Source organism: Chenopodium quinoa, unplaced genomic scaffold (assembly GCF_001683475.1).
Source record: "Chenopodium quinoa cultivar QQ74 unplaced genomic scaffold, ASM168347v1, whole genome shotgun sequence".
NCBI lineage: Eukaryota > Viridiplantae > Streptophyta > Magnoliopsida > Caryophyllales > Amaranthaceae > Chenopodium > Chenopodium quinoa.
The window spans coordinates 822,287-849,098 of NW_018742556.1; the positions used below are offsets into that span (position 1 = coordinate 822,287).

Genomic DNA, 26,812 nt, shown 5'->3' on the forward strand with positions numbered 1-26,812 from the left:
AAAATTGGCGAATGAGATTTTTAAGTTTTAAATTAATTAAATATTATATATTATCTTTTAATGTTGGGAATTTTATCTAAATTTATAACAAATTTTAGGCTCATAAATATAAAAAAAAAAACATTATTTTTAAAAAAATCAAACAAACCGTGCATCGCACGGGCTTCATCTAGTAATATATAATCACAACTATATATTGACAAAGAAATGAATTTGTTTCATAAAATCGAAATTATCTTAAGTTTGATTTTAGAGCATAAATGTTTAATGCATAATCACAACTACGTTGACAAAGAAATGAATCTGTTTTATAAAATCCTGCAAGTAATCTTAATTCTAAAGCATAAATGCATAATCACAACTATGTTGACAAATAAATGAATCCATTTTGATAGAGAAAACTCGGTCCATAATATTTTTTAATTTTCTTTTTCTCTTTTTTCTTAAAAAGGAGAAAATTCAGTTCATAATATGTAATTAGGTTCAGTGCACATATGTTATAAAATGAATAGAATATTATTATTACAAAATTTTAAGGATCAAAACCTAGAAGTTTGGGAGCAATTTGGAGCAAAGGCTTCAATGTATCCCCTACAAATTTCCTAGCAAAAAGATAACACATAGATGTTACTTCACCATTATAAGTGCAATTTGATATTTCAAGTCTAATTTTGTTAAGAAACTCCTCTGTTATGTCACGACTAATAAATCGACCAGGGTGAGGTCCGACATGTGACCAATCAACCCAAGTAATCCCTTTCTTAGCAATTAAATCCGGAAATAGTTTATTAGCTAATGTTGGAAAATAATGCTCGTCGTTGTAACAAGGTGGATGGCAATGCTCTTCAAAAATAGAGTAATACTTTATGTCTGAAACCATACGAATGGCGACTTCACGGTCAGCTTCGAACCATTGGGAACCTTTTCTCCAATCTTGAATGGTTATGTTAGGCCACATTTTGTGGTTGTAACGTCCACGACCAGGTTTTCTTGGATCATCAAAGGAAGCAATATAACTTACATTAGAATTTGTCAAGTAGTTGTAAATTGTGGTGAAATTGAATAGAGGGATGCATGATTCTGATAATAAAACGAATTTTTGATTGGAAAAATCTAAGAGGGCATTGGCTAAAAGCCGTTTTTTCTGCATCGATCATTGACATAGTTCCCCAAACAACTTCCTGAAAATTCAAACAATGAATTAATACTTAATAATAGTTTATATTTTCATATTCGACACCCAAATAATACTCCGTAAAAATAATAAATAAATAAATCTAACTAATAAAGAACTCCGTAAAATGATTTTCATGCAAAGTTGTCCAATATTTAAAATTAACACTTTTATTTGTGACTTTAATTACGTAATATGTTAAACTATTTGTGGTAGGGAGGCACATTAGTTTTAGTCGACATTATTATTAATATTTCACCAATAATTTTGGAATTTCCAGCGCAATAAATAGTCTGTCTACTCCTACAACTATACTAAAGAAAATGGAATCATGCGATTAAAGATGGTACAGTAGTATTGCATTATTAGTCATAATTCACACTATCACGTGTGTGTAAATGCGTGATAATAATAAAGCAATTGAAAAAAAGAAGTTAATATTGCTTCTAATTTTATTGTTGTATTCTCTTATGTAGTACGGAGTATCTATCGACATAAAATTTATCATTAGTTATTACTCATTGTAAGAGAAAATAGAAAATTCATGACTTGTACATTAAATAATAAATACTCCTTAGGGCTTGTTGTCTCCAGTTCAGTACAGTTCAATATATATATATATATATATATATATATATATATATATATATATATATATATATATATATATATATATATATATATATATATATATATATCATGTGTAGTTGACCACTCGACCTCATTTATAATATTATTGTACTTAATTAATTCGTATTAGTTTTGAATTTTCTTCTTTGTTTACCCCTAATCGCAATAGACTTACTTCTTTTATTTGAATTTTCATGCTTATTATATTTTGCTAAAACCATATTTATTTATTTTTAATATTTTAAAAGTATAAATCGAAACGAATATAATAATATAAGACATGACTCTATTTTTCTTTACGAAAACAGCAAATGATATATGAAGTAGTAGTCAAAGTGAGGAGTATATGAATTAATGAATAGTAAAAAGTCTAAATAAAGCTACGAAGTATTAAAAATATACAAGAAATAAAGTACGTAGTATTATTTAAAGAACTCATGTAAGATGAAATGAAAAAGGACAAAACATGAAGTATAAATTGGACGGCCTGCTTGCTAACGCAGGACGTAGACATTAAAAGCAAACCAATAGTATTCTTATTTGGTTGGACTTGGACCCTTTTATTTAGTGTGTTGCCTAAATGTCTACTCAATGACATAAAAAATAACCCATATAAAAAGCCCAAAAGAGACAAACAGCCCAAAAAAACAACTACTACTAAAATGAGACTAGAACAATACAATATTCCACAAATCTCAAAACTATTTGAGTTAGGAAACCATTTCGATACACTAAAAATTGATTTTGACATACTCATTGGGAAAGTATAGTTTTTTTACAGGTTGTTCAAATCAGTCACGGGTAAATTCAATTTTAATTTGAGACCAAGAGACACAATTTGAGTCATCTAATAAAACACGGAGTATCAAACTTTTTACGAGTAGTGTTTATATATGTCTCTTCACAATAGTTGAAAAACTAGTGAACAAATTCATCGAATTTAGGAAGAAGATACAAACACATATTAATAATACATAATTAAAGTAAAATTACCTGACTAGGGATGCGTCTACTATAAAAGACAGAATTTTGAGGCCAAGAATCATTGTAAGAAGGATGAGCATGAACATAGATTGAGTATAACCCTTCATGACCTTTAAAGAACAAGTCCCAAAGTGGGGCTAATGGCAAGGGCCCTTTTGTTAAGAACATGAAGGCCACTTTAGGCATGTATTCATAAGGGTATCCTTCCATTTGAGGGACCATTGATGCTCTCCATAACAATTCCTTGTCACTCATATTATGGATTATTACACTCTTATTGATGTTATCTTCCATGTTGTACCCCTTCCATGTTGATGAAATAGTGCTATTTGTTGTTGGTGGAGGGTACGGGGCCAAAGGCGGCGGTGGTGGTGGTGAAGATGGTGGAGGTTGAGCCGGTGGCTTTGCCGGTTGTGCCAAGTATGGCAAGGTAGTTGATAGAGATGGCCAAGAAGATATAGAGAGAGGCAAGCTTTGGAGATCAAGGAAGCCAATAGTAAGGCCAAGAGATAAGCCTAAAGCAAAGAAAAAAAATTGATCTAATTTAGCCATATTTTTTTTTTACTAGAAGAAATTAAATTTACTCATTATTCATTCATAATGAGAATTTATTAGTATAAATCTTGACTATTGAGAAATAATGAATTATGTAAGCATAAGTTTAATTTTATAGCTAGATTTATAAAGAGGTGGATTAACTTAATTAAGAGATCTAGGACGGCTTTTTGAATAAATGATGAGTCCAACGAAAGTTAGGGGGACTTGCATGTGTTCGGTGTTTGTGTACGTAATTTTTACGAGATTGACTTGATATGGTCTATGCTTTTTTATCTTATTGGACTGATTGTATGTAATACAGTAGTTCATACTCCCCCTACTATGAGAAAAGTCAATGACCAAAACATAGGATGGTAGGTCTAAGTAAATAAAGTTTCAAAAATACATTAATCCCTAAATAATGCACGCGTATCTACTTTGTCATAAATTATACTGCGTAACCTAATCTCAGTATGTGCTACCAATTTAGAAATGCAATGCCAAGGTTTTCAATACTCGTAATAGTTAGCCCTTAAATTAAATATATACGTGTGTACATTAATATTAAATTGAAACACAGTGTATAGATTTTTAGGCTATCAATTTTATTTATGAATATATATACGGAGTAGTTCGTATCATCAATCACAAACTCCATCATAATATGCATGTTCATAGACTCATATATCAGTAAGGTTTATTAGTTTTAGTAGATCCATGTAATTAGATAAACAAAGTTTGCTCACCCCTAACTCTTGGGTCAATGTCTAAACAACTAGGAAAAAGAAACAAAACATGGAACAAGTTGAATCCAAAAAAAAATACAACCATCTCAATTCTACTTGCTATAATAAATATATAAAGTAAGTTTTACACTAAGTCTAAAGTTTATACTATAATCATTTATTGGACCAAGTACGAAACACAATTTGACAAATTATTTTTTTACAAGATTGTTATCATAGAACCTTGTATTCTTATAATGTAAGTGGCGTGGCTCACGAAAAGGATGTGAACAAAGCCAAATGAACTAGCCACATGTCCATCTGCGATTTATTGCAATAAAATGAAGGGAACTTTCTAATTAGTAAAACTAAAATAATACAAATATAGTTCAAGTTTGTTAGTTCTTCAATAAATTGGAAGCGTAAAAGAACAAAAGTGATGCATGTATGTCTTTGTTTACAAGTTCATGAAAAATCTTTGCAATCTGCATGAAACCATAATACATGGACAAAGTTAAACCTTGACGAGTTGCCAAAGTCCCTTTCCTAAATAAGGGTACGAACTACGAACTACGAACTATAAATTAAAAACACGTTTACAAAAGAAATTGTTAAAGGGTAAATACACAATATTTGCAAATTTAATGAAAAATACAAGGTACAATATAGTAATTAGCTACGTATAAGTGCGTGTATTACATGTGCAACATTATGTAAACTGTAATATAGAGCTCTTTGGGCCTGTTCTTTTCAACTTAATTTCAATATAGCTCCAATCAATTTAGTTTAGTTCAGTACAACTTCAATCAATTTAGTTCAGTTCCTAATTTCCTTCTCTTATAAACAATTTTATTGAGCTCCAATCAGTTCAGTAAATCAGAATATACCCTTTGTTTGAAATTTTTGGACTTCATTAATCTAAACTATCATTTGTGCAATTCTTGCGGGCATGCCCAATAATCTTTGGCTCAAAATTTTGATGGTCATATTGTAGTGATAGACATTAATGCACTAAAGTTGATCGTATGAATCGATATAGCTGAATCGAAACAGACAACTAAGGATTCGTTTGACATCACTGTAGTTTTCTGATTTTTGGTTTTTTAGATTTCAAAGTCATATGATATATGTCATATTATAAAACAAAAATTTGACAAACTTATTAAAATCATGATAAATTTGAAAACTGACAACAGAAAAGTGGAAACACCTTTTTCTTGTTTTTTGTTTTTGGTTTTTTGTTTTCAAAAATACAGAAAACTGAAAACAAAAAACAATGCCAAACAAGCCCTAAAGAGTTGTATTTGTATTAAGCGAACTCTATTCTTTCATAAATTTCGTCATGTTTTCGAAATACTTTGTAAATTACCTTATAAGATTATCAGATCTTCGACCATAATCGTCGAATAATATTCATAAATAGTTCTGTATGCCTTTATGGAATATCAAATTTCATTTACATTATTGTCTTTCGGAGAAAGGGGGTGGCATTCAATGGGCTCCTATTGAAATAAGCACATAACATGTTCCAAAGTCCAAATTAAAACAAACTAGATCGGGCCAAAGCCAGTATTATACATTTGGCGACTAAAATCGAGAAAAAATGGAGGGAGATGGAAGAAGCAAAGCATCAATTGCGTCAAATCCCAGTTTCAAATCATCTGCAATTTCCCAAGATCGTCTCGCCAAATTTCGAGTATTTTTCTCAAACCCTGCTTTTTATTTTTTGCCCCAAGTTAAGAAATTTGATTACTTGAGATTTAATCAAAAACCCAGAAAATAATATTGATTTCAAGGGCTGATAACTTTCCACAATTTGTTAATTTTGTGTTTTGTGATGTTAGTAAAATGGGCTTTATGATATCAATACCATAGTAAATCACTAAATTGTATTAGTTGATGCTTGATTAGTGATTTCTGCTGTGTTTGATTTGTTTTTGGGGATTTCTGAAAATAGGGTTTCATTTGATTTGAGTATAGTTGTACTTCGTATATAACTACATACTTTGTTAATTGATGTTTGATTATAGTTTCTGCAATTTCAGGTTTCCCTTTAAACTTGTTAAATTTAATATGTATGTTTCTGGGGATATACTTTAGGGGTAAATTGTTTAGCTTGTCATGAATTGTTATTGTGATCATGATTTAATCTAGGGTTTGGAATTTGTCTCCTTGATTGCAAAATTAAGGAAAGTGTGATTAAATAGTGGAATTATAAGACCCAACAATCCCAATTTCATGGAGCATGGAAGAGTGAATTGTGTTGTTCTAACTTTTTAGGTTGCTTGGTTCCGTTACACCCCCCCTCTTTTGAATTCATGTGCATTTTCATTTTCGATGTTGCGATTGCTTGGTGTAAGTATATCTTGGACTGTACATCTTGTAGGAATTACAAAGAAGACGCTTGCAAATTCAAACAAAGTCTAAGAACAAAAGAAAGTGTAAAGGTCTATCATCATTCATTATGTCCTGTACCTCCTGGTTATGACTTTGAGCTATCACTTTTTTATATTAAAATTGGGATGTTTAAAGAAATTTGTGCATTACTTGTTAGATTGCAGATAAGAAAGATAAATTTGTAAGCGAGGATTTTGATACACAAGGGTCTGTGGATGACCATGTAGATGAGTATGAGGGATTGAAAGATTCAGGTGTTAAATGTAGTCCAAAAGGTGAGGATGATAACAAGGTCTTGTCATCAACTTCTCGTGGTGATGTGCATCCTGCGTTGAAGAAGAAGAAGTTGCACTGGGGGTAATGATTCACATGTTGCAGTAAATTGTTTTGCTGCTAATAGCAATTCTTTCATCTACTTTGTACTTGAGATGTAATGATATATACCATTTATAACATTGATCTTTTGGTTTGGATGACAGGTTAGACGCCAAAGAACGATGGGAAAGAAAGGCCAACATGTAGAATTTACGGAGTTACTCAAATGGATAAGAAGCATATCAATTCTGGTCTCAGCATGGCAGATTCTAAGCATTTTAATTGTTCATGTTCTACAGCTTAGTTGGGGATGATCCTGCAGTCTGCATTTGTCGATGACTACTGGGATTACTCTGGATGAATTAGGATAGAGCACTTGCAAATACTCTTTAGTCTTTGCTAGTGATTACTCACCAGTAGTCTAGAGTGGGACGGAACTGTTATGCATCAAGGGAAGGGGTTTGTTCTTTGTAGTGGCTGTGTAGCAGTGTAGGTTATGGAGAGGAGCAAAGAGCTTTTGTATATCCTAGTTAAGGATGAATAGGTTGTAGCACTGGCAAATCATTTGTAGAATCAATTTGTTATTACAACGTATTATTATTTGTTGAATCAATTTTCTCCTATTTCTGAGCTGATTCTCGTTTTAAGCTTTAAATAATCAAATACTCATTGTTCTCTTTCAAGCATCCAGCCAATCCTTATCGTTTTTTCAGGAAATTTGAAAACAGAGAATTTGTTTATACTCAGTACAATATATATCCTCCTACAATTACAGTGTACATAATACATATTACTTCTTTCTTTTAAGAGATGCAAAAAGAGGGTTTATGGAAACCAGATACGAAAGTTGGGACATTTTTTTTACTGACTTCAACATTCGATTTGCTGTAGTTACTAGTTAGATCAAATCATGCATCTAGGTAGTCTGGTAGATCATTAAGCGTTAAAGAAGAATGTAAAGTAAATAAGTATATAGAGTAATCAATTTACTTGTTAACAGAAATAGCATGACAGGATAAGTTCACAGAAATAGCTTGATGTTACAGAATAGACTACAGTGGTAGAAATGTTTAACAATCAAAGTTGTCCCACATCGGTAGCAGGAAGCAAGTATGTGTAATGAGGGGAATATAAAAGGCAAATTTCATTACCAGAATAAGCATACCTTTCTCGGCCTTTTGGCTAAGATCAAGTGTAGTATCTGTTCTTATCAGTTTAATATCTGATACGTGGGCCAATGGCCCACAACGATATTAAATTTATTTTTTAAGGGGGAAGTCCCACCATAGTAGCTTGCTACTGGGGTCTTCAAGCGTCGCCCATGCGTTGCACTACTGCACGGGCCTGGCGCACCCCACCAATTATAGTCTCAAATTTTCTTTTGGTATTATGTTTCATTTGTTACATACTACCTTTGCTTTGAGCATATGTTTATCGTTAATTATCAGTATATCGGTTGAAGTTGTATATAGGTAAATATGACTAAAGAAACGTGTTATCTAAAGAGTCGATAGGAGAACATTGCTATAGGAGTAATTATTTCCAAGAACATTGCTAACATAAATTTTTTCCTCCGTTCTTATTTACTTGACCCGTTTTGACTTTTACATAATTTGCTACTTTTCCTTTGACCGTCTTGTTCGTTTAACTTTTACATTGACAATCATGATAAAGAAACAGGTAAAGTAAAAACAACAGAGGAAATACATGTTAATACTCTCGCAACTTTGGGGTATTATTTGTGAGATATAAAATATTTCAAAGTTGCGAGTAATTTGGACCGGAGGTAGTATTTTTTTTTTATGATCTTGTTTTCATACAAATTATTTTCTTTTAAATATTTAAAATGAGTTTTTTTTTTTAAGTGAACAAGAGCTATTGCAAGCAAGAGTTAATAAACTGTGGATGCATAAGGTGAAAGAACCAGAAGCAACTAGTGATTAAATTTCCAAACTCTACTACTACAGCTGTTTATAGAACCTTTAGAGGGTTCTGAGAGTTTGGACATCAATGTACACATGAGCAAGAGAACTAACATCACACTCCTAAATCTGGGAATTATTAACTTTATTCTCTCTAGCATCTAGATCAAAAACTGATTCCTCCATATTAAACAGACGGGTTTAGAGCGAGCTCTATTTCCTCAAGTGACCGTCCTTTTGTTTCGACAACGTTACCAGCAATATACAAGACGGCTAGCAGACAAACTGACGCGAATGCCAGGTAGACTTTGCTGATCCCAAACTTGGTCACCACACTCAAGAAGTAAAGACCAATCACGAAATTTGAAGCCTGCAGATGGAGATGGAGGTTATATTGGGAAAGGAGAAAGAAATGTTAATACGTGGGTGCATAAATTAGAATCATGATGCTGAAGCATACTGCTATCTGTTGATCACTTACCCAATGCATCCCCAATGACAAAGCTACGGCTTTTGCTCGAATTCTGGATGCAAAGATCTCTGGAAGTAGAAGAGCAGGAACAGGACCAGCGCCAAGTGAAAAGGAGAGGACATATCTGTGGGAAGAAGGTATTATCTATTGTTAGTTGGGTGCAATTAATGAAGAGGAATACAGAGATTACATATTTCTACAGGTAAATAGCTCACAAAACAGTTCCCACAACAGCAAGTGTGCCCGAGTATGGTGCTAGAGCCTTCCATGTGAATGATAGTGATAGTAACAACATTGAAGCAGCCTGTAGGAAAAGAAACTCGTCAAAAGAGGGTAAAATAGTATTCCAAATGAATTTCTCGGGAAAAAAAACAGTTAACAAAACATATTTGAATGCCCTCCACAATTCATGTTCAATTGCAGGAGAGAGGTCCTTTTTTAATTTTTTTTTTTTAATAAAATAAATTCATTATCTTGATTGATATAAAAAGAGGTCCTGTCAGGCAACACTTTGTTTTGATCATTGATCAATAAGGTATAGTGATATACTCGAATGCCCTCTATTTCATATCAGTCTTAAGGTTCATTCTCTATTACTGAAGTCAAAATGGAGCCTTATTGATGATGACATATAGTACAGATTAAGCTTACCATTCCCGAGAAACTGGTCATTAGTAGGCTCTTTCTTCCTTGCCTGTCCATTAACGAAGAAGCAATAGCAGTGCCTACAAAGAGGAGCAGATGACTTGAGAAAAAAAGTTGTAAAGTATATAAAACTAATTAAGCAAAATGGTTCATCATGACATACCAAAAACATTTGCTGCTCCAACAAGGGCACTAGCAGCAACATCTGATGCAATTCCCGCACTGCGGAATACAGATGTGGAGTAATATACTACAGCATTGATTCCAGCCATTTGCTGGAATAAGAAAAGTGCAGCACCAACACTTACCACTGTACATAAAAATAAATGTCATTAATTCTTATAAATTAACTTATAGAATAAACTAATACAAGCCTGAACATAAACAATAACACACTCAAAAAAATGGTTTACGTGTCACTGTCTTAAATACCATGTAAGAAAGATGATAGATATTAGATACTAGTCTAGCATGAGTATCACCTCTTTCTCTAATTTGTTTGTTTGTTTGTTTGTTTGGGTGTAAGGGGTGTTGTTTTATTATTAGATTAGTCTACGAGAAATATCATTTATTACATTGCAGCAGCAGTGGTACACATATGTCTCCCCTTGCCCCGCTCTAGGGAGGAGCTTTTCCAGAAAATTGGATAATTATGATATTAATGTCAATTTCAGGAGAAATGGGGGCAGATGCTAGGGAGAAGGCCAACTTCCTTAATATACCTTTCCGATAGCGACTACTGAACAGATCAAACCATCCAGCTTCTGGTTCAGAAGAACCTTGCACCGATGTTCTCAAATCATTGATCACCTCCGGAACCCTTTCTTTTCCATAGAGTGCTGCTACAGCCTTTTGTGCCTCAGCAATTTTTCCTTGCTGCAAAATTAAAGTATCAGCTAAGCAACTTATGAACCCCCTAAATATGGATAAAAGTCTAAATATGGTATAGAGAAAACATATATTCTAAACAGTAAACATTAGAGCACCTGAAAAAGCCACCTAGGGCTTTCTGGACAGAAGCCCATCCCAAGAGCCAAGAGAACAGAGGGAACTGTTGCAATACCGAACATTGTCCTCCACCTGTAAAGAAAGAAAGAGACAACAAATAAAATCATCAAAATGATAGAAAAACTGAGGTGATGAACATATAAAAGTATAAAACAATAGTGATATCACATTAAAAGTGGCCAGCAAATTTAATTAATGACTTCAATTTTGATTAAAATAACGGAAGCCTGAAAAGCTTTTAAGCAAGAGCAGTTTGACAAACACAAACAACATAGGGATATCAAGGTAGTACCACAAAGGGTTTCCTGCTAAAGGCAATCCAGCAACCAAAGCAGCAAGAATCCCAATGCATATAAAAAGTTGGTTGACAGAACCAAGTGCACCCCGAATATCAGTGGGTGAGATCTGCAAAACAGAAATTATCTCTGTTCAATTTCTGTAAACCGACAAGCTAAAAATTTAGGAAGCATAGAGGTTATTACCTCAGATATGTATAATGGAACTAAGGCAGATGATATGCCAATTCCGATGCCACAAAGTAAACGGCCAATCATCATAATTTGCACACTTTGTGCTGTGGCACTATAAAAGATTCAGGAAAGAGGTGTTACAAGTGAGTTGCAGAAGGAAAAATATTTAAACCTTAAAGGATTGTGTACAAACCAGAGATAAGCTCCGATTGCAAGAGGAATTGCATCTAACTGGAAAGTCCTTGTTCTTCCAAATTGATCAGCCAAGGATCCACCAGTAAATGAACCAACAGTCGCACCTGCAAGCAATATGCTCACAACCCATCCTGCAGGAAAGCAACAACATTGTTTTAAAATTAGAACCAGCATTATGATTTCATAATGATCTGAATCGGATACAATATTATCATCATGGTATGCTAAAATGATCTTAAAGTCTTAAACATATTCCCAATAAGAATTTCTGTATACCATGCTTCACATTTATGTTCTATGACAACTTGCCTTGTAAAACAGTATTGCCGGCAATAGCCAGATCGGCAGATAGGTAGTCAAGAGCTCCATTTACCACACTGCAAGAATAACAATGTGAAAAGAAATATTAATAAGGTTTATAGAGTGTAACCCGATTCCTAAAGTATCCATGAAAGTACTTGTTTCACCAGTAATGAAGCTTAACAACAGATCATAGTAATCATACCCAAGGTGATATCCAAACAAAATAGCTCCTAAACAAGCAACACCAACATATGGCAAAACTGATGCAGAAGATTTGCCTTGATATTTGACAGGAGTAGCATCTTCAATATCTCCTACAATGTATGTACAATGTGAACTGTGAGAAAATATCCAGAAGCAAAAGCATCATAGCAAGTTTTCTCAAGTTAGAGTTAGATGAATATAGTCAATATACTAGGACGATGATGCATAGAACCCCAAAGGCTTTACCGCTTTAATCAAACACTTCATCAAGTTGGTAGATGGGTGATTAAGTCATCAAATCAATATTAGAGTGACTATGCAGCTTGAAAAGAAATAAAGTGATGACCACAAGGTCCATAACACAGCAGATACTAAACTGAATAGAAAACCTGTCTGCAACTCCAGATCTTATTTGTCAGAAGCTCTGAACAATTGATTCCGTAATCTTAAAATGAACATATTATGCTTGTCGTAAGGCAAAAATTCTGAACTGACCAAGCTTAAAGTATTTGACCTTAAGAACTTATAAGGCAAAAATGTTGGCATGACTCAGAGTATCATTCTAAGATGGGTTAGCAGATGTAAAGTTCATCCTCAAACAAGTAATTCTTGAGAGACAAAAAGACAACACAACAGAATTCCTATAAATCACAGCTCCTAGATCTAACTTTGTTTGCTACCAATTACAAGTACATTATGAGAGTGAGGGATAACTCGAGTGGTAGAGCTTCTTTCCAGAGAGATCTTGAGATCATCCTTTTGGCTCTCACCAAAAAAAAAAATATTACATGTACATTTTTATCGATTGATTACATTATTATGCTATCATTGATAATCAATTTTTAAACAGATAGGATCACACAAAAACCTGACTCTAAATTAAGGCCCCTAAATTATCTCCTATTGGTATTGGTAATTTACAATCAATGAAGCTAATTTCTCCAGGTTTTACAAATCATACAATGTAAGAGTTGTAAAATGTTGCACCCCGGGGTGGCTTATTACCATGCTATATGTAGACCTTACTGATTAACAAGCAGTTATGCTTCAGCATACTTCCGTGCCCCCATAGGTCAACAGAATAAATCATGTTCTAAAGATGTGCTACTAAGTTATAGTCACCCATGTAAAATATAGTCCTCTATCCATAGTTGGATGCAACTAACTACTAAGATATTTAGACGGTATTGTAAAGAGTCAAAGCAACAGCACAAAGGAAAATGAAATCAACTCGTTCAATGTACACTTCTGCAACTAGCATCAAATCAGCAAACCACCAAAAGTGAGGCAACAAGCTAAAACTTGCTCTTTACACTCCACAACTAGATGCTATCCATAAATGTATCCACACCAACTCAAATCATGTCACTAAAACGATAGATACAACTCCTACAAGACCATCACTAACAATGCAATTAGCAATTATCTTGCTCACAAATCGCAATCGAAGCCCGTATCCATGGAACCAACCCCAACAAAATCAATTAACATTAACCAAGATCACAATTTCATCAAATAAAAACACAATTAAATCAATCAACACTTTAATCATGAAAGTAGCACCATATAACACAAACAAAAAAATAGTTATATGAGAACAAACCAGAAGCAGCTTGAGCCTTGACTGATCTGTACTTGGCTGATGATTTCATGACATGATCAATACCCAATCTTCCAAATCCAGCACCCATTGAAAGGGACCCACAACTCAATTTACAAGGATTAAATTTATAATTATTGTCATTAATTTTCACAAAACTCTGATTATTGCAACCAATTGAACTTAACCCTTTAACCCCATTAATCTCAGCCACTCTACGATTCTGAACTCCAAACCCCAAATTGCCTTTGACCATAAAAGCTGACGCTTGCATCTTTATATCGCTTTTTTAAACCTAGAGAAAAGTCAAAAAAGGAATAGTTAATTAATAAATTAATTACATATCCAGTAAATTACACTCACTAACAGAAAACTTAATTGGGTACTTAAAACTGACGAAAACAAGATTAAATAATGATCAATGAATGAATGAAAAATAAAAAAGGATCCAACTTTATCCCACATTACAACTCCAAAAACAGGGAATTTTCAACAGATTACACAAAATTAGCAGGAAATTCATCACATTTAGAAACAAAAGAATATGAGATTGGAAGAAAAAGATATGAAATTTACCGTTTACTGAAGTTAGAATTAAGGAAATTCTTAATCTTTTTAATGATCAAACAGCGATCTGTCTCAAAGTCTCCAAAGAATCACGTATAAAAATTATGGAGATGATGAAAAAATTGAGGGGAAGAGAGAGAAAGAGGGAGAGCGTGACAGTTGAAAGGAGGAAGAGTGATCAGTTGCTGAGTTGGAGAATTTTGGAATTTCTCTTTGTTTTGATTTTGATGGTGTGAGGTAAATATTGGAGTGGATTATGAGCTTACCAAAGATAGGATTGGATTTTCAAGGGTCCATGTATTTGTCATTGAGTTGGAGTGGGGGGGTCAATGCAAATATGTATCGACATCACCATATGTTTATCTTTTTCTAATTAGGTTCTACTCCATAATTTTATATCAAAAATAACTCTAAAGAAGAAATATAATAAAGAATCAATAAAAAAAATAATTAAATTAAAAAATATATAAAGTTTAGCTTTATATATTAGTTATATGATTTCTAATAAGACATACAAAATTACAAACTCATTATAGTTTTGAAATACATTAATGGACCAGCCATGTTGTAAAATAAACAATACAAGTAGTGTGTAAAATTTGTTGTGACAGTACAAAGGATTTGAAGGAATAAAATTGCTTAAACTAATTTATAATGCATTTTTTTAAGTTGGTAAGGAGAAGGACCCTGTTAAACTAAAACCTCTCACATATGCTCTCGGTCCGATTAGCAAGCTAGACATTTTAGGAGTGTGGGAAACAGTGGCGGAGCCAGGATTTATAATTCGGGGGGACAAATTTTGGAGGTTAAAGTTTCGGCAAAAATCTCAAGAAAAAAATTGATAACCTAAATTGTTTAATATTTATTTGAAATCACATATGCCAATTATTTCTATATGGAAAAAGAGGGGTAAAAAAGTTTTATTGTATATTAAGAAAATTATCCAACAAAAATGAATAAATTTATATTTGTAAATCCTGTTATGTAATCACATAATTGATAAATAAAAAGTCAAATAATTATCGTTAAAACAAATTGATGGTAGATATGAAGGGCCAGGGTTTGAGTTACATTCGAAAAAATAAACTCAACTTTTTCAAATCAATCATATTATTAATATGTATTTCGTTAAAACACAGTTACAAACAATTAATTAATAGTAATCTATTTATTAGAAATGTTAAAAAAAATTGAGTTTAAGCACACTTAGTTAAAGCGATAATTAAAAACAAGAAGTAGGAAATAAGAAATAACATTAAAAATCCTAAAACAAGAAATAGGAAATAAAAAATCAAATTAAAAAGGTTGTTGAAAATTAGAGTATGTAATAAAAAAAACAAGAAGTAGGGAAAAAAAAAAACAAAAAAGCTGAAAAACAGTAGAGTAGGGAATCGAACCTAGGACCAAAACACAGCCTTACTAAGGACTCAACCACCAAACCATATTCAATATTGTGATATCTACTGTAAGTATATGTTATTTATAGCCTTTTACTGTATTTTCTTGATTTTTTTTTTTTTTTTAAAAAACTTTTTTTCCGAAAATGGGGGGACAACTGTCCCCCCTTGTTCTAATGTGGCTCCGCCACTGGTGGGAAAAGGGTAAGAGAATCTCCACTCCAAAACGCCTCTAATGGGGATTGAACCCCCAACTATTGTTGAATAATTTTGAGAATTGGAGACAAAATGACAAGTTAATAATTAATTTACTTAGGCAAAGGTGATGTAATTTAATTATATAAGAATATTAAAGAAAAAGAAAATAAGAACAATGGTGAAGGAAGGATGGCTTACGAAAGAAGCTTGATTTGCAGCCCTCTATGTGCCCGATCAGCCGCCCGGTATGGGTGGTGGTCGCTCGACCGAGCGCGAGAGGGTGTATCTGAAAACCTTCTCAGCCGCCCGATAGGGCGCGAGAACGGTGATGCAAATTGCTGGGTTTCTCGCCCGATCGGGCCACCACCGCCCGATAGGGCGCGAGAGCAACCCATTTTCGTCACTCCAATCCGCCCGATCGAGCGGCAGCAGCCCGATCGGGCGCGTGTGTGGGTTGGTTGTTCAATGATGGTTATTTGTTATCGTTGATGGCAGTTTCTTCAAGGCTTTTGGTTTCATTTCTGTTTTAATATAAATATGTTTATAGGAACATATGTGTCAGGATCTTTTTCAAGAGGAAAAGTTGTTTTCTTTACTTTTCTTTCTTGAGAAAATCAATTGCAATATTTTTATCATCATCATAAATCCAAAAGCTTTTATACATTGAATTGTAATCATCCTACTTGTGATTGCAATTGTTTTTCGTTGTATCTCCTAAGTAAATTTCCGTGAAACCCGGTTGTAGTATAGGGTCAGAATTATACTTTTGGGAAAGTGATCCCGTTCACGCCTCGAAGATTTTACCAGTTTATTTTATTTGCTTTCTTTGTAACCCTTGTTAAACACAAAATGCCCAACAATCCAAAAGTATAATTTCTACAAAGATGGCAAATGTGAAGGGTATGATGACGAATTTCCAGAAATTGAACAAGTTCGAGGGTGAAGATCTTGGTATGGAGATGAAAACGAAGATGGTGATATTTATTGTGGAATTACAAGGAAAAAGGTTTGATAGAAGGTTTTCTCTAGTCAGTTATATGATTAAAGTCACTCCATTCAAGTAAGAGGTTTCTTATTTGTGATTAATATATATTTATATGTTTGATTATTTATCTCTATGGTTAATTCTTGACATGTTTAATTAATCTAAGTTTATTAATTATGTATTGATTATTATTAGTGATATGTTGTTTTGTAATTATGCCATTAAAGATGATTGGTAAAAATCATGATGGTTGGTTAAAATCATGATGGTTGGTAAAAACCATGATGGTTGGTTAAAACCATGTAATTTAACATTGTTAATGGATGAACTAAGTATTATTATAGTTCATGAAATGGGTGTGAATTACTGTTTATTTTTACATTGTTAATAAGATACTTAAGATGTTTTCTGGGTATTGTTAATATATTTGCTAGAAGGTTAATTCTTGCTATAGATGAACGGTTTAATAGCCATGATTATTTGTTATACAAAGTATGTATTATTTCATCTTGTTACATGGGTGATGGGTTGTCAATTGATGGTTTGTACTTTGTATGGCCTAAGTGATATCGTTTCATTCATGGCAGTTTTTTATAGCGGTTACTCATGTATGATGAATTATGTATGGTCTAATAATGTGTTACTCCATGGTACTTATTCATGAAAGGTTGAATGACCTTGTTTTGGTTTATTTGTGATTGTAAGTTTACATGCATGAATTAAATCAAGTAGTCATTTAATTATTGACAAAGGTATATGTCACTTTGTGATGTGATGTGATGGTATTGTATATCATGGCAAGTATAGCCTTGTGATTAATATGTTATATTTATTAGGTTTATTAATGCCTTGTTGTCTTGATATAAAAGTTAATGACATATGTTAAATTGATGATTAATTTGATTCAAGTTATTATTCTATGGTATAATAGAATAATGAAACTGCAATGATAAATTATGTTGTAGTTATAGTGAATTAATCATGAATATATAATCCTTGGTTTTGAGGGTTATGAGTTATATGTCAAGAATGGTTGATCAATTAATAATAATGAATATTCTATGGTGAAATAGAATAAAGGTATGCAATGAGTGTCATGGTCTATGACATGAGGATTTTGTATTGAATTATTGTAATTGATTAAATCAATGTTTAATTTAATTATTGTTGTAATTTTATGCCTCTATGGTGATAGCAGTATAATGAAGTGTTTGTTGATATTGTTTGTGAAATTTATTCAAGTCATATGGATAATTATAATCTCTTTGTGATTATGATTTTATATTCTTGGTTACAAAAGGGTATATATGCATGTATCAGACAAAAGCTATGTAAGTGGGCGAATATCGCTTATGTGATTGGTCAATTGAATAAGCTCACTAGTAATTCTAGAATGCTATGTTGGCTAACGGTTTATTGTTTGTTGTAGTATTTGTTGAAAATCATGGATTATGGCTTGTGATTTAGTGGGTTTCCTTCGGTTATTGAAGGATATTCGGATGCAAGTTGGATCTCAAATAGAGATTGTTCATTCATAAGTGGATGGGTAATCCCATACGGGGGAGGTGTCATGTAATGGGCATCAAAGAAGCTAATTAACTTGCATTGTGCGTTCTATAAGACATTGGAGGTCATTGCATTACATTCCGCTGGTAAAGAAGCAGAATAGTTAAGGGTTTTAATGCATGATGAGATTTCTTTGTTGCAAAAGCCAATAATAGTGATGAATTATTGGGATAACAATGTAAATTTGGCTAAGTCATATAGCCAAGTGTAAAATTATAAAATGGTGAGTTAAGGTATATTGGTGTAAGGTATAGTTACATCCAAGGACTTAACAAGGATAGTATTAAAACTATTGTTTATTTTCGTACGAAGTTTAGTCTCGCCGATTGTTTAAAAAGCATGGGTTAGAGATGTTAATAAAAGGATGGCATCATTTTAGATTGGAGCCCCATTGTAATCACAATTAGGAGAATCTCAACTTAACGCCCAATAAGACGTTGGGTCTTAAGTTCAATGAGATCAATTCTCTTATTTGGTGATTGGGAACTTGTTTATTCATCCAAGGTTAAGTTCCGGTTTTACTGTGATGAAAAGAGGTTGTTTTAACTTAATAGAATTCCTGATATACTGCTCGATCACAGGAGCATGTTTGGAAGTCTACCTATATAAGTACGAAGTTTAGCCGCTTTAAGAAGCTATTGGGGCATAGCTTTGATGTACTTATGAATAGATATGGACACATGGCTTATAGTGTCAAGCTAATATGTATTTAAGTAATTAATCTTGTGTGTGTAATATCTTCAAGTTTCCAAATGTGTTGCTTTTGGTTCAAACGTTTTACGATACCAAATGGATACGGATTCTTGAATTGTATATTGCACTAAGTGGGAATTCAAGTCTATGTACACTTTCATTTATGCATAAGATTGTTTTGTGATGATGATGTTTTTGCAATGAGTCTAGTTTAATTCTCAAAATGGGGGAGGATTGTTGAATAATTTTGAGAATTGGAGACAAAATGACAAGTTAATAATTAATTTACTTAGGAAAAGGTGATGTAATTTAATTATATAAGAATATTAAAGCAAAAGAAAATAAGAACAATGGTGAAGGAAGGATGGCTTACGAAAGAAGCTTGATTTGCAGCCCTCTATGTGCCCGGTCAGCCGCCCGGTATGGGTAGTGGTCGCCCGACCGGGCGCAAAAGGGTGTATCTGAAAACCTTCTCAGCTGCCCGATCGGGCAGCCACCGCCCGATAGGGCGCGAGAACGGTGATGCAAATTGCTGGGTTTCTCGCCCGATCGGGCCACCACCGCCCGATAGGGCGCGAGAGCAACCCATTTCCGTCACTCCAATTTGCCCGATCGAGCGGCAGCAGCCCGATCGGGCGCGTGTGTGGGCTGGTTGTTCAATGACGGTTATTTGTTATCGTTGATGGCAGTTTCTTCAAGGCTTTTGGTTTCATTTCTGTTTTAATATAAATATGTTTATAGGAACATATGTGTCAGGATCTTTTTCAAGAGGAAAAGTTATTTTCTTTACTTTTCTTTCTTGAGAAAATCAATTGCAATATTTTATCATCATCATAAATCCAAAAGCTTTTATACATTGAATTGTAATCATCCTACTTGTGATTGCAATTGTTCTTCGTTGTATCTCCTAAGTAAATTTTTGAGGAACCCGGTTGTAGTATAGGGTCGGAATTATACTTTTGGGAAAGTGAACTCGTTCACGCCTCGAAGATTTTACCAGTTTATTTTATTTGCTTTCTTTGTGACCCTTGTTAAACACAAAATCCCCAACAACTATGAGGTTAGAAGGTCCCCTTTCACTAGCTTGGTAACCTAAACTTTTACTTCGTATTAGTCAACAAAATTCCAAAGTACTAATTAAAATTCATTGCCAAAAAAAAAAAAAAAAAAAAAAAAATTGCTGTTTGCTATACTGAATTGGGCCTTTTTATATCTTGGTACAATTGTGAATTGAATTGTGCTGAATAGTATTAAGGCCGAATACAGTATACTAAAACCATAAACCCATCACAATTCCTTGTTTCTTCTACTCTCAAGTCTCAATCAATTTCATCTTTCCTCCACCCTTCATCCTTCTTTCTGCGAAACCAGAAAAAAAATCATCAATGTTGAGTGCAATTTCAGCTCCAAATAATCTAATACCATTTCCAAAAACAACCCATTTGAGAGCAAAGCAGTTTGCTCCGAATAGTTTTCGGGTTTCAGCGGTTAGTTCTTCTTCCGACCCAAAAGAAACCAGCTTGGAGTACACCCCTTGGCTTATTGTTGGTCTTGGTAACCCTGGAAATAAATACCATGGAACTCGCCATAATGTAATTTCTCTATCTTTTACTCCTGAATTTTGGACTTTTGATTTTTTTTGGTTTAGTTTGTAGCTTGAATTTGATTTCATAGATGATTATCTCACTATTTTTATGTGGGTTTGTTCAATTTTGATATATTTAGCTTGATGAGTAGATATTTTGTGCCAATATTCCATCTATGTTTAGTATCATGTTTTTGATAGATATATGTAGGTAGTTTGATTAATTTTGTAGGATTGAATATAGCACATTTAATAAATTGTTGAATTGGAATTCACATTTTTGCTGTTTTGTATGTGTTGATAATTTGATATGTATGTCAATTTGGCAACTCAATGGTTCTCCTCAAGCTGTCTATATGATTTTTTGATTTTCTGAGGTATATTTTGAATGGATAATTTGATATATAGAATCATAATCATGCATTTTCCAACTCAAAGCTGAAATTCTTCTGCCATATGCCTTCTTGATGACCCTAATATAAAGGTGTTCGACCCAAACTCAACTTGACTAACCTAATTGACAAGTGAATTGACGATGAGTCTTTTACCGGCTGCTACGTTTATGATATGGAGTATATAGGAAGCATGATTTCATAAGCTATAACGCGCCTTTGTTATTTTCTAACCAGGTGGGATTTGAGATGATTGACAAGATCTCACAGACGGAGGGCATTGTGTTGAACACCATACAGTCAAAAGCCTTGATAGGAATAGGTGCTTTCATATTTTCAGTTTTGTGTTTTTTGGCTATATTTTGCTGCCTTGAATGAATCCTGGTTTTTTTTGGTAAGGTTACTTTGGTTCTCAATTTTTCATCATATGGCGTGATCAGTGCAGGTTCAATTGGGGAAGTACCTATTGTCTTGGCCAAACCTCAAGCATATATGAATTTCAGTGGGGAATCGGTATGCTCCTTAATCACTCTTTAATCTTTTAGCTGCTTGGTTGTGTTCCAGAGCTTGTTTTGACTATGTATGATTATTCTGTCTGCACTTTTGTGTGTAAATGAATCATTATTATTCTTCGATGTAATTGATACTTTGAACATGGGATTTCAAAAAGTTGAATATCTTAAAAATAAAAACATCACCTGATAAAATTTGAATAGAAAAGAATGGTTGTTGTACATCCCTGGACCCTGGACAAATCACCTAATTCACCATGCCTGGTGAAGTTGTCTATGTAATATCATAATTGTGTATGTAATTTCGAAGTTTGATTCTCAACAGTAAGGAAGACTTTATGTTTCTAGGAATGCTTTTGAGTGATTTTTTGTGATATAAATTTTGATGTTTGTGAAGACATGAAAGCAATATAGTTTCCAGTTCACTTCATAGAGATTTGATCAAGTTCACTTCGTAAGGGCTTGATCAAAGCTTTGTTAGAAGACTTAGAATGTGAAGATCCCTAGAAGTGAACACAAACACCATATATATTATCTATTCATGAACTTTTCTTCATCCTGTCAAATATGTGTGCATCCTGGAATGTGTGTGCAAAGCCTGTAGCTTATTACTACGTATTACATGATTAAATTGGTTTTTCTTCCTGTTTCCCCCCATTAATTCCATGTCTGACTTGGAAATTCCTTTTATTTGAGGTTGGACCGCTGGCTGCATATTACAAAGTTCCTTTGCGCCACATCTTATTGGTATGTATACCTTACCTACTGAATTCAAAGTATCGAAAGTCAGTCTTCATTCTGCTTATGTGGTACTCTGAACTGCTATCTTAGGCTTATGATGAAATGAGCTTGCCTAATGGCGTCTTAAGGCTTCAGCCAAAAGGAGGACATGGACATCACAATGGGTAAGAGGCCTAATTGGACTCACAAAGATAGTGATCAGTAGTCAACAGAGATCTTTTCATCCTTTTGAACCTCTTAAAACCAATGAAGATTTCATTCTTAAAAAAATCATGGACATGATGGTATAACTGAACTTTTGTGTGCTCTGCATATATCTGTGTTCTTTACTTCTCCCCCTTTTCCTCAACTGTTGTTCTGAATCTTGCCCACTTCTGAAATTGACTCTTGTACACCTCCTAAAGAGATTAATTCAGTTGAACAAACTCACTACAATATGGTCATTGGTGCTTTAGTATCCTGTGCAAGATTCTAAAACATTAGAATCTGTGAATCTTGGAAAGATAATTTGCCATGTTTCAGAACATTATGGAGTACATACCAAGTTCTGAAAGCATTTGTCAGTCCATGTTGTCCATAACCTCGATCCTTTCTCCCAGTCAGTCTTACAAATGTTTTTTTGACAATAGTCTTACGAATGTTGGATCCTTATTATAGGGTGATACTGCTGACTCTGAATCAGTTATAAGTCTCATGATTTTGTAATGTTGCTATTGCAGAGTTAAGAATGTGATGGGACACTTAGATGGGCGGAAGGACTTCCCTCGGCTAAGCATAGGTTGGTTTTCAGAACATCATATCTTCCCTGTCTATAGAGAAGCCTCATTTAGTCAGTAATCAGATTTCAGCCCTTTAATTAAAAATTCAATCTTTGTAGGTATCGGGAATCCTCCGGGAAATATGGATATGAAAGCTTTTCTTCTACAAAAGTTCAGTCCTATAGAAAGAAGACAGGTAAGCAATCCTTCAAAAGGTGTTATTCTCGCATGTAAATTTGAGAACTTGGAAGTTGGATATGTCAACAGCATGAAACTCAGCTTGTATGTTCAAGTGTTGGTTTTCTAGTGCAAAAAAGTCATCACAAAGTCAATGATACATGTTTTATTGTGTTTACTTCAAACTGAAGAGAGGGAGACCCTTAATGTAAAAAATATGTCTTCAGACCAACAAAGAATTATCACTGATTAATCATCTGTTATGAACCGACTTCCGGTCACCGGAGATTAGTAATTAATTGTAATAAATAAATAGTAGGAAGGCTTGATTCTTGTTGATTAATTAAAGTGAACGATTACAAAGGGGTAACGGAAGTAACTTGAGGTTACCAATCTCCGGCAACTTGAGGTTGCTACTCTCTAGTGTTTCCTTACAATTTTCTGGATGCCTTCACTAATCATACTACTACATTACTTATACTTCTACTTAGGAGTCACATGTGACTTAATTACTACTTTAAGAAAAACCATACATAACATAATTGAAGCTGCTTGTTCTTCTTTCCTTCTTCTACTCTTAATTACTCTTGTCTTTAGCTCTTTGTTGTGTTTGACCCCTTGCTCATCCCTCCCCTGTTTCTGCTTCCTTGCTCTTCTCGGTATTCTCTCCTTGACCACGGTTGTCAACCTTACCCCTACGATGGTAGACCCGAATAGGTGGAGCTATATTTGGGTTCATCACATCATCATGCAGTTTTAAGTGTCAACTGTGTCAGTTACTAACAAACTAATTGTTTTGAGTGTATCTAAATTAAATGGACAGATTGATGCTGCTTTGGAACAAGGTGTTGAGGCTGTAAGAACCTTAGTGCTTAGTGGATTTACGGGAAGTATTACGAGATTTAATCTTGGGCAGAAGTACAAGTATCACAAAGTCTGAAGGAAGAAGTGTAAATCCAACAAATTATCCATGTAGGTACAAATTGTGTCACTCTCGAGTCTTAATGGCCAAGGCGACATATATGGGTTCTTCTAGTCCTGTTCAAAGGATTTAAGAGTTCCTTGCATTGAAATTAGTAATTGACTGCTCCGCTCTGCATCGAGTTTTCTGGGTAAAGCTTGAGTTGTGTTGGCAACCAGCGTACATATGGTCTTCAGTAGAGCACAGATTGAATCTTACTTGTTTTGGCCTCCCTCACGTAAGATTTGTAGAGATGTTAAGTCCTGGCACTCACTTTTATAACACTATTAGTTGAAATGATTTGTTTAGCTTCATCACTAGAATACCAAATTTCTGTTTATAAATGTCCTAAATAATGCAACCAATGAACCAAATTTGACTTGTCTAAAATTATTTAAACTTGTAGTTGTGATTTTGTGAATTTAACTTCTTGTAATTAATACAGTTGTTGTGAATTAAACTTGTTGAAATTAGTAGTTGTAGTTGTGATTTTTTTTTTTTTTTTTTGTTGACAGCACATTATTAATTTTAAGTGCATAATAATAGAAAACTCGGAAGGAGTATATACTTACAACAGTATTTTTTTTTTTTATTTTTTTTTTTATAGTTCTTAGAATCAGACTATACATAATGTGCAATCATCCATTCTAATATAATAGAAGACGTCTCCCAACTTCTCCAAAGTTGATAGTTTGGTTTACAATAGCTCAATAACAAGAGGAGTTTTCATCGATTATAGTGGAGTACTTGTTAAAGCATCTACGTTCAACCTCAGCAACACAAAATATTCATAGTAGAAGCAACAACTCTATCATAAAGGAGTTTAATTATCTCTCCATTTCTCCAATGTGGCGTTCAGAATATTTAAATTGAAGGTGATAACCTTTTAGATATCAACTCAATAAAAAGTATTTGAGTAGGTGAATCGAGCATATTATCAAGCACACTCGTTCTTAGATAACTCAATTTCACATCTATTGAGAAGCAAATTAATTTTAACCTATTTCCTATTCTTTCCTTTGATACATAAAAAAATTTCCGAGTAGAGTCTTTTAATGATTATTTTTCTTACCTTATATAAAAAACGTACCGTCATATATAATATATCATACGAGTATTAATTTCCAATATATTGGTGTATAAAATACCGTATTTTTTTTACAACAAAATTCTCTTACCAAATTGTATGACAGGAAAGACGTAAAAAAGCCCTAAAAAGTAACCACGTGGCAGAAACCATCATCTAATTCCTCACCATGCCAGAATCCAATTTCACAATAAAATCACAACCTTTGATCAACAAAACGGCTCTTAGACTTCCTCCAAATCCAACGGCTGAAATTGCACCGATCATTCATGTACTCTTTTTTGACCCTAAATCAAGGTCCCAATCACAAAATCATAACGTTAGAATAACCAAATCTCTATTGATTAAACAAACAATCTTTTTCCCCAAACACATCATTACCCCCAAAAAAACTCAACTTTCTCTCTCCTCTCTTTTCTCTCTCTTCGTCAAAATTCGACCGTTGGAAAGGAAAAAAAAATCACATTTTTACAAACCCAGAAAAAACAGAGCAAATTTACTCAAACAATTAGATCGATCAATGGCTGAAACATTAACCCTTGATCCAAAAACCCTACTTCTTTCTCATTATTCTGATCCAAGCAATAACTCTTTTCAATTAATTACTGATCCTTACTTCATGGAACGTGGGCCTAGATACAACGCCTACGCTCAACTCAGAGAATCAAATCTCCGATCAAAAAGACTCAAATTTGAGGAAGATCAGCAGTTTTTGGAGATACCCAGATTAGATTCTTCACCAGAAAAGAAAAATGAAGTCAGGTTTCAGGGGAATTTACTGGGTAATTGTACAAAAATTGAGGAAGATGAACAATTTCTGGAAATACCCAGGTCAGAATTCTCACCAGCAAAGAAGAAAAATGTCATATTTCAGGGGAATTTGTTGGGTAACTGTAAAAAAATTGAGGAAGATGAACAATTTCTGGAGATGATACCCAGGTCAGAATTTTCACCAGCGAAGAAAAATGTAAGTTTTCAGGGGAATTTACTGGGTAAAAGTAAGAGAATCAAGGAAGAAGAACAGATTTTAGAGATACCCAGATCAGAATTTTCACCAGCAAAGAAGAATTTAAGGTTTCAGGGGAATTTACAGAGTAACAGTAAAAAACAGGGGTACTCTGTTTTGGCTCAATCAGTGCCTGATTTTTCTTCTGCATTAAGGAAAGAGAATCGGAAACCGTCTGAGAATCGGATTCCGAGGTTTGAGAAGAGCGCAACACCTCCGCCATCGATGTCGAAAAGGGAGAAAATGATGGGAAGTGGGAGTAAATTAGGGGGTATTGGAAGTAAATCTGTGAATTCAGGGGAAAAACAGAGCAGTGGGAAGTTGATGAGTATGGGAAGAAAGAGTTATGCTAGTATTGATGAATTGAAGGGTTTGTCAATTGCTGCTGCTAATGCTATTAATGGTGAAAATAAGGTTGCAAAGAAGAGTGGTAATAGTAGTGTTTTGAGGAAGAGCACTGTTTTTAGTACTAGATATTATTGATTTTATGATTTCATTTTTTTTTCTCATTATATTCTTTGATTGATATTGTTGTGTTTAGGTTAATTTTTGCCATTATCAGTTCTTTTTTCTTGTGTTATATACTTCATATAGTTTGAATGTTGA

At 33.7% G+C, this 26,812-nt stretch overlaps 4 protein-coding genes and 1 pseudogene across 6 annotated transcripts; 3 read left to right on the forward strand and 2 right to left on the reverse strand.

Annotated features, from left to right (window-relative positions):
• Window positions 1-407: 407 nt before the first annotated feature.
• LOC110720283 lies at window positions 408-3,429 on the reverse strand (annotated as a pseudogene).
• A 2,143-nt stretch (window positions 3,430-5,572) lies between these two features.
• LOC110720380 lies at window positions 5,573-7,397 on the forward strand. 3 transcript variants are annotated; one of them, XM_021899403.1, is made up of 4 exons: window positions 5,573-5,746; window positions 6,437-6,497; window positions 6,605-6,804; window positions 6,927-7,397. In XM_021899403.1, the coding sequence occupies exons 1-4, from the start codon at window positions 5,664-5,666 to the stop codon at window positions 6,967-6,969; spliced, it is 387 nt and encodes a 128-aa protein (XP_021755095.1). In that variant the 5' UTR covers window positions 5,573-5,663; the 3' UTR covers window positions 6,970-7,397. The 3 variants fall into 3 exon arrangements, with proteins under 3 accessions (XP_021755095.1, XP_021755094.1, XP_021755096.1); XM_021899402.1 differs by having other exon boundaries at window positions 5,574-5,746; window positions 6,612-6,804; XM_021899404.1 differs by lacking the exon at window positions 6,437-6,497 and having other exon boundaries at window positions 5,574-5,746.
• Window positions 7,398-8,677: 1,280 nt separating this feature from the next.
• Window positions 8,678-14,456, reverse strand: LOC110720382 (plastidic glucose transporter 4-like). Its single transcript, XM_021899405.1, has 14 exons — window positions 14,158-14,456; window positions 13,585-13,876; window positions 11,980-12,091; window positions 11,784-11,851; window positions 11,473-11,605; window positions 11,292-11,391; window positions 11,102-11,214; window positions 10,788-10,881; window positions 10,524-10,677; window positions 9,965-10,111; window positions 9,808-9,881; window positions 9,372-9,460; window positions 9,166-9,280; window positions 8,678-9,054 (listed from the first exon to the last, which is right to left on the reverse strand). The coding sequence occupies exons 2-14, from the start codon at window positions 13,853-13,855 to the stop codon at window positions 8,872-8,874; spliced, it is 1,653 nt and encodes a 550-aa protein (XP_021755097.1). The 5' UTR covers window positions 13,856-13,876; window positions 14,158-14,456; the 3' UTR covers window positions 8,678-8,871.
• A 5,708-nt stretch (window positions 14,457-20,164) lies between these two features.
• LOC110720383 (chloroplastic group IIB intron splicing facilitator CRS2-B, chloroplastic-like) lies at window positions 20,165-24,586 on the forward strand. Its single transcript, XM_021899407.1, has 8 exons — window positions 20,165-20,579; window positions 21,202-21,286; window positions 21,410-21,477; window positions 22,173-22,223; window positions 22,308-22,381; window positions 22,937-22,995; window positions 23,095-23,171; window positions 23,976-24,586. The coding sequence occupies exons 1-8, from the start codon at window positions 20,373-20,375 to the stop codon at window positions 24,090-24,092; spliced, it is 738 nt and encodes a 245-aa protein (XP_021755099.1). The 5' UTR covers window positions 20,165-20,372; the 3' UTR covers window positions 24,093-24,586.
• A 670-nt stretch (window positions 24,587-25,256) lies between these two features.
• LOC110720384 lies at window positions 25,257-26,812 on the forward strand. The gene has a single exon (XM_021899408.1). The coding sequence runs from the start codon at window positions 25,370-25,372 to the stop codon at window positions 26,687-26,689; it is 1,320 nt and encodes a 439-aa protein (XP_021755100.1). The 5' UTR covers window positions 25,257-25,369; the 3' UTR covers window positions 26,690-26,812.

What these genes read in the sequence shown, in the direction of transcription:
- LOC110720380 (XM_021899402.1), top strand. Translation starts at nt 5,654, where the DNA reads ATGGAGGGAGATGGAAGAAGCAAAGCATCAATTGCGTCAAATCCCAGT. An exon ending in ATCGTCTCGCCAAATTTCGA is followed by an intron (nt 5,747 to 6,436) that starts GTATTTTTCTCA and finishes TACATCTTGTAG; the next exon opens with GAATTACAAAGAAGACGCTT. An exon ending in AAGAAGAAGTTGCACTGGGG is followed by an intron (nt 6,805 to 6,926) that starts GTAATGATTCAC and finishes TTTGGATGACAG; the next exon opens with GTTAGACGCCAAAGAACGAT.
- LOC110720382 (XM_021899405.1), bottom strand. Translation starts at nt 13,855, where the DNA reads ATGCAAGCGTCAGCTTTTATGGTCAAAGGCAATTTGGGGTTTGGAGTT. An exon ending in GCTGTTGTGGGAACTGTTTT is followed by an intron (nt 9,281 to 9,371) that starts GTGAGCTATTTA and finishes TTCTTCCCACAG; the next exon opens with ATATGTCCTCTCCTTTTCAC. An exon ending in TGTCATTGGGGATGCATTGG is followed by an intron (nt 9,055 to 9,165) that starts GTAAGTGATCAA and finishes CTCCATCTGCAG; the next exon opens with GCTTCAAATTTCGTGATTGG.
- LOC110720383 (XM_021899407.1), top strand. Translation starts at nt 20,373, where the DNA reads ATGTTGAGTGCAATTTCAGCTCCAAATAATCTAATACCATTTCCAAAA. An exon ending in TGAATTTCAGTGGGGAATCG is followed by an intron (nt 21,478 to 22,172) that starts GTATGCTCCTTA and finishes CTTTTATTTGAG; the next exon opens with GTTGGACCGCTGGCTGCATA. An exon ending in GGACATGGACATCACAATGG is followed by an intron (nt 22,382 to 22,936) that starts GTAAGAGGCCTA and finishes TTGCTATTGCAG; the next exon opens with AGTTAAGAATGTGATGGGAC.
- LOC110720384 (XM_021899408.1), top strand. Translation starts at nt 25,370, where the DNA reads ATGCCAGAATCCAATTTCACAATAAAATCACAACCTTTGATCAACAAA.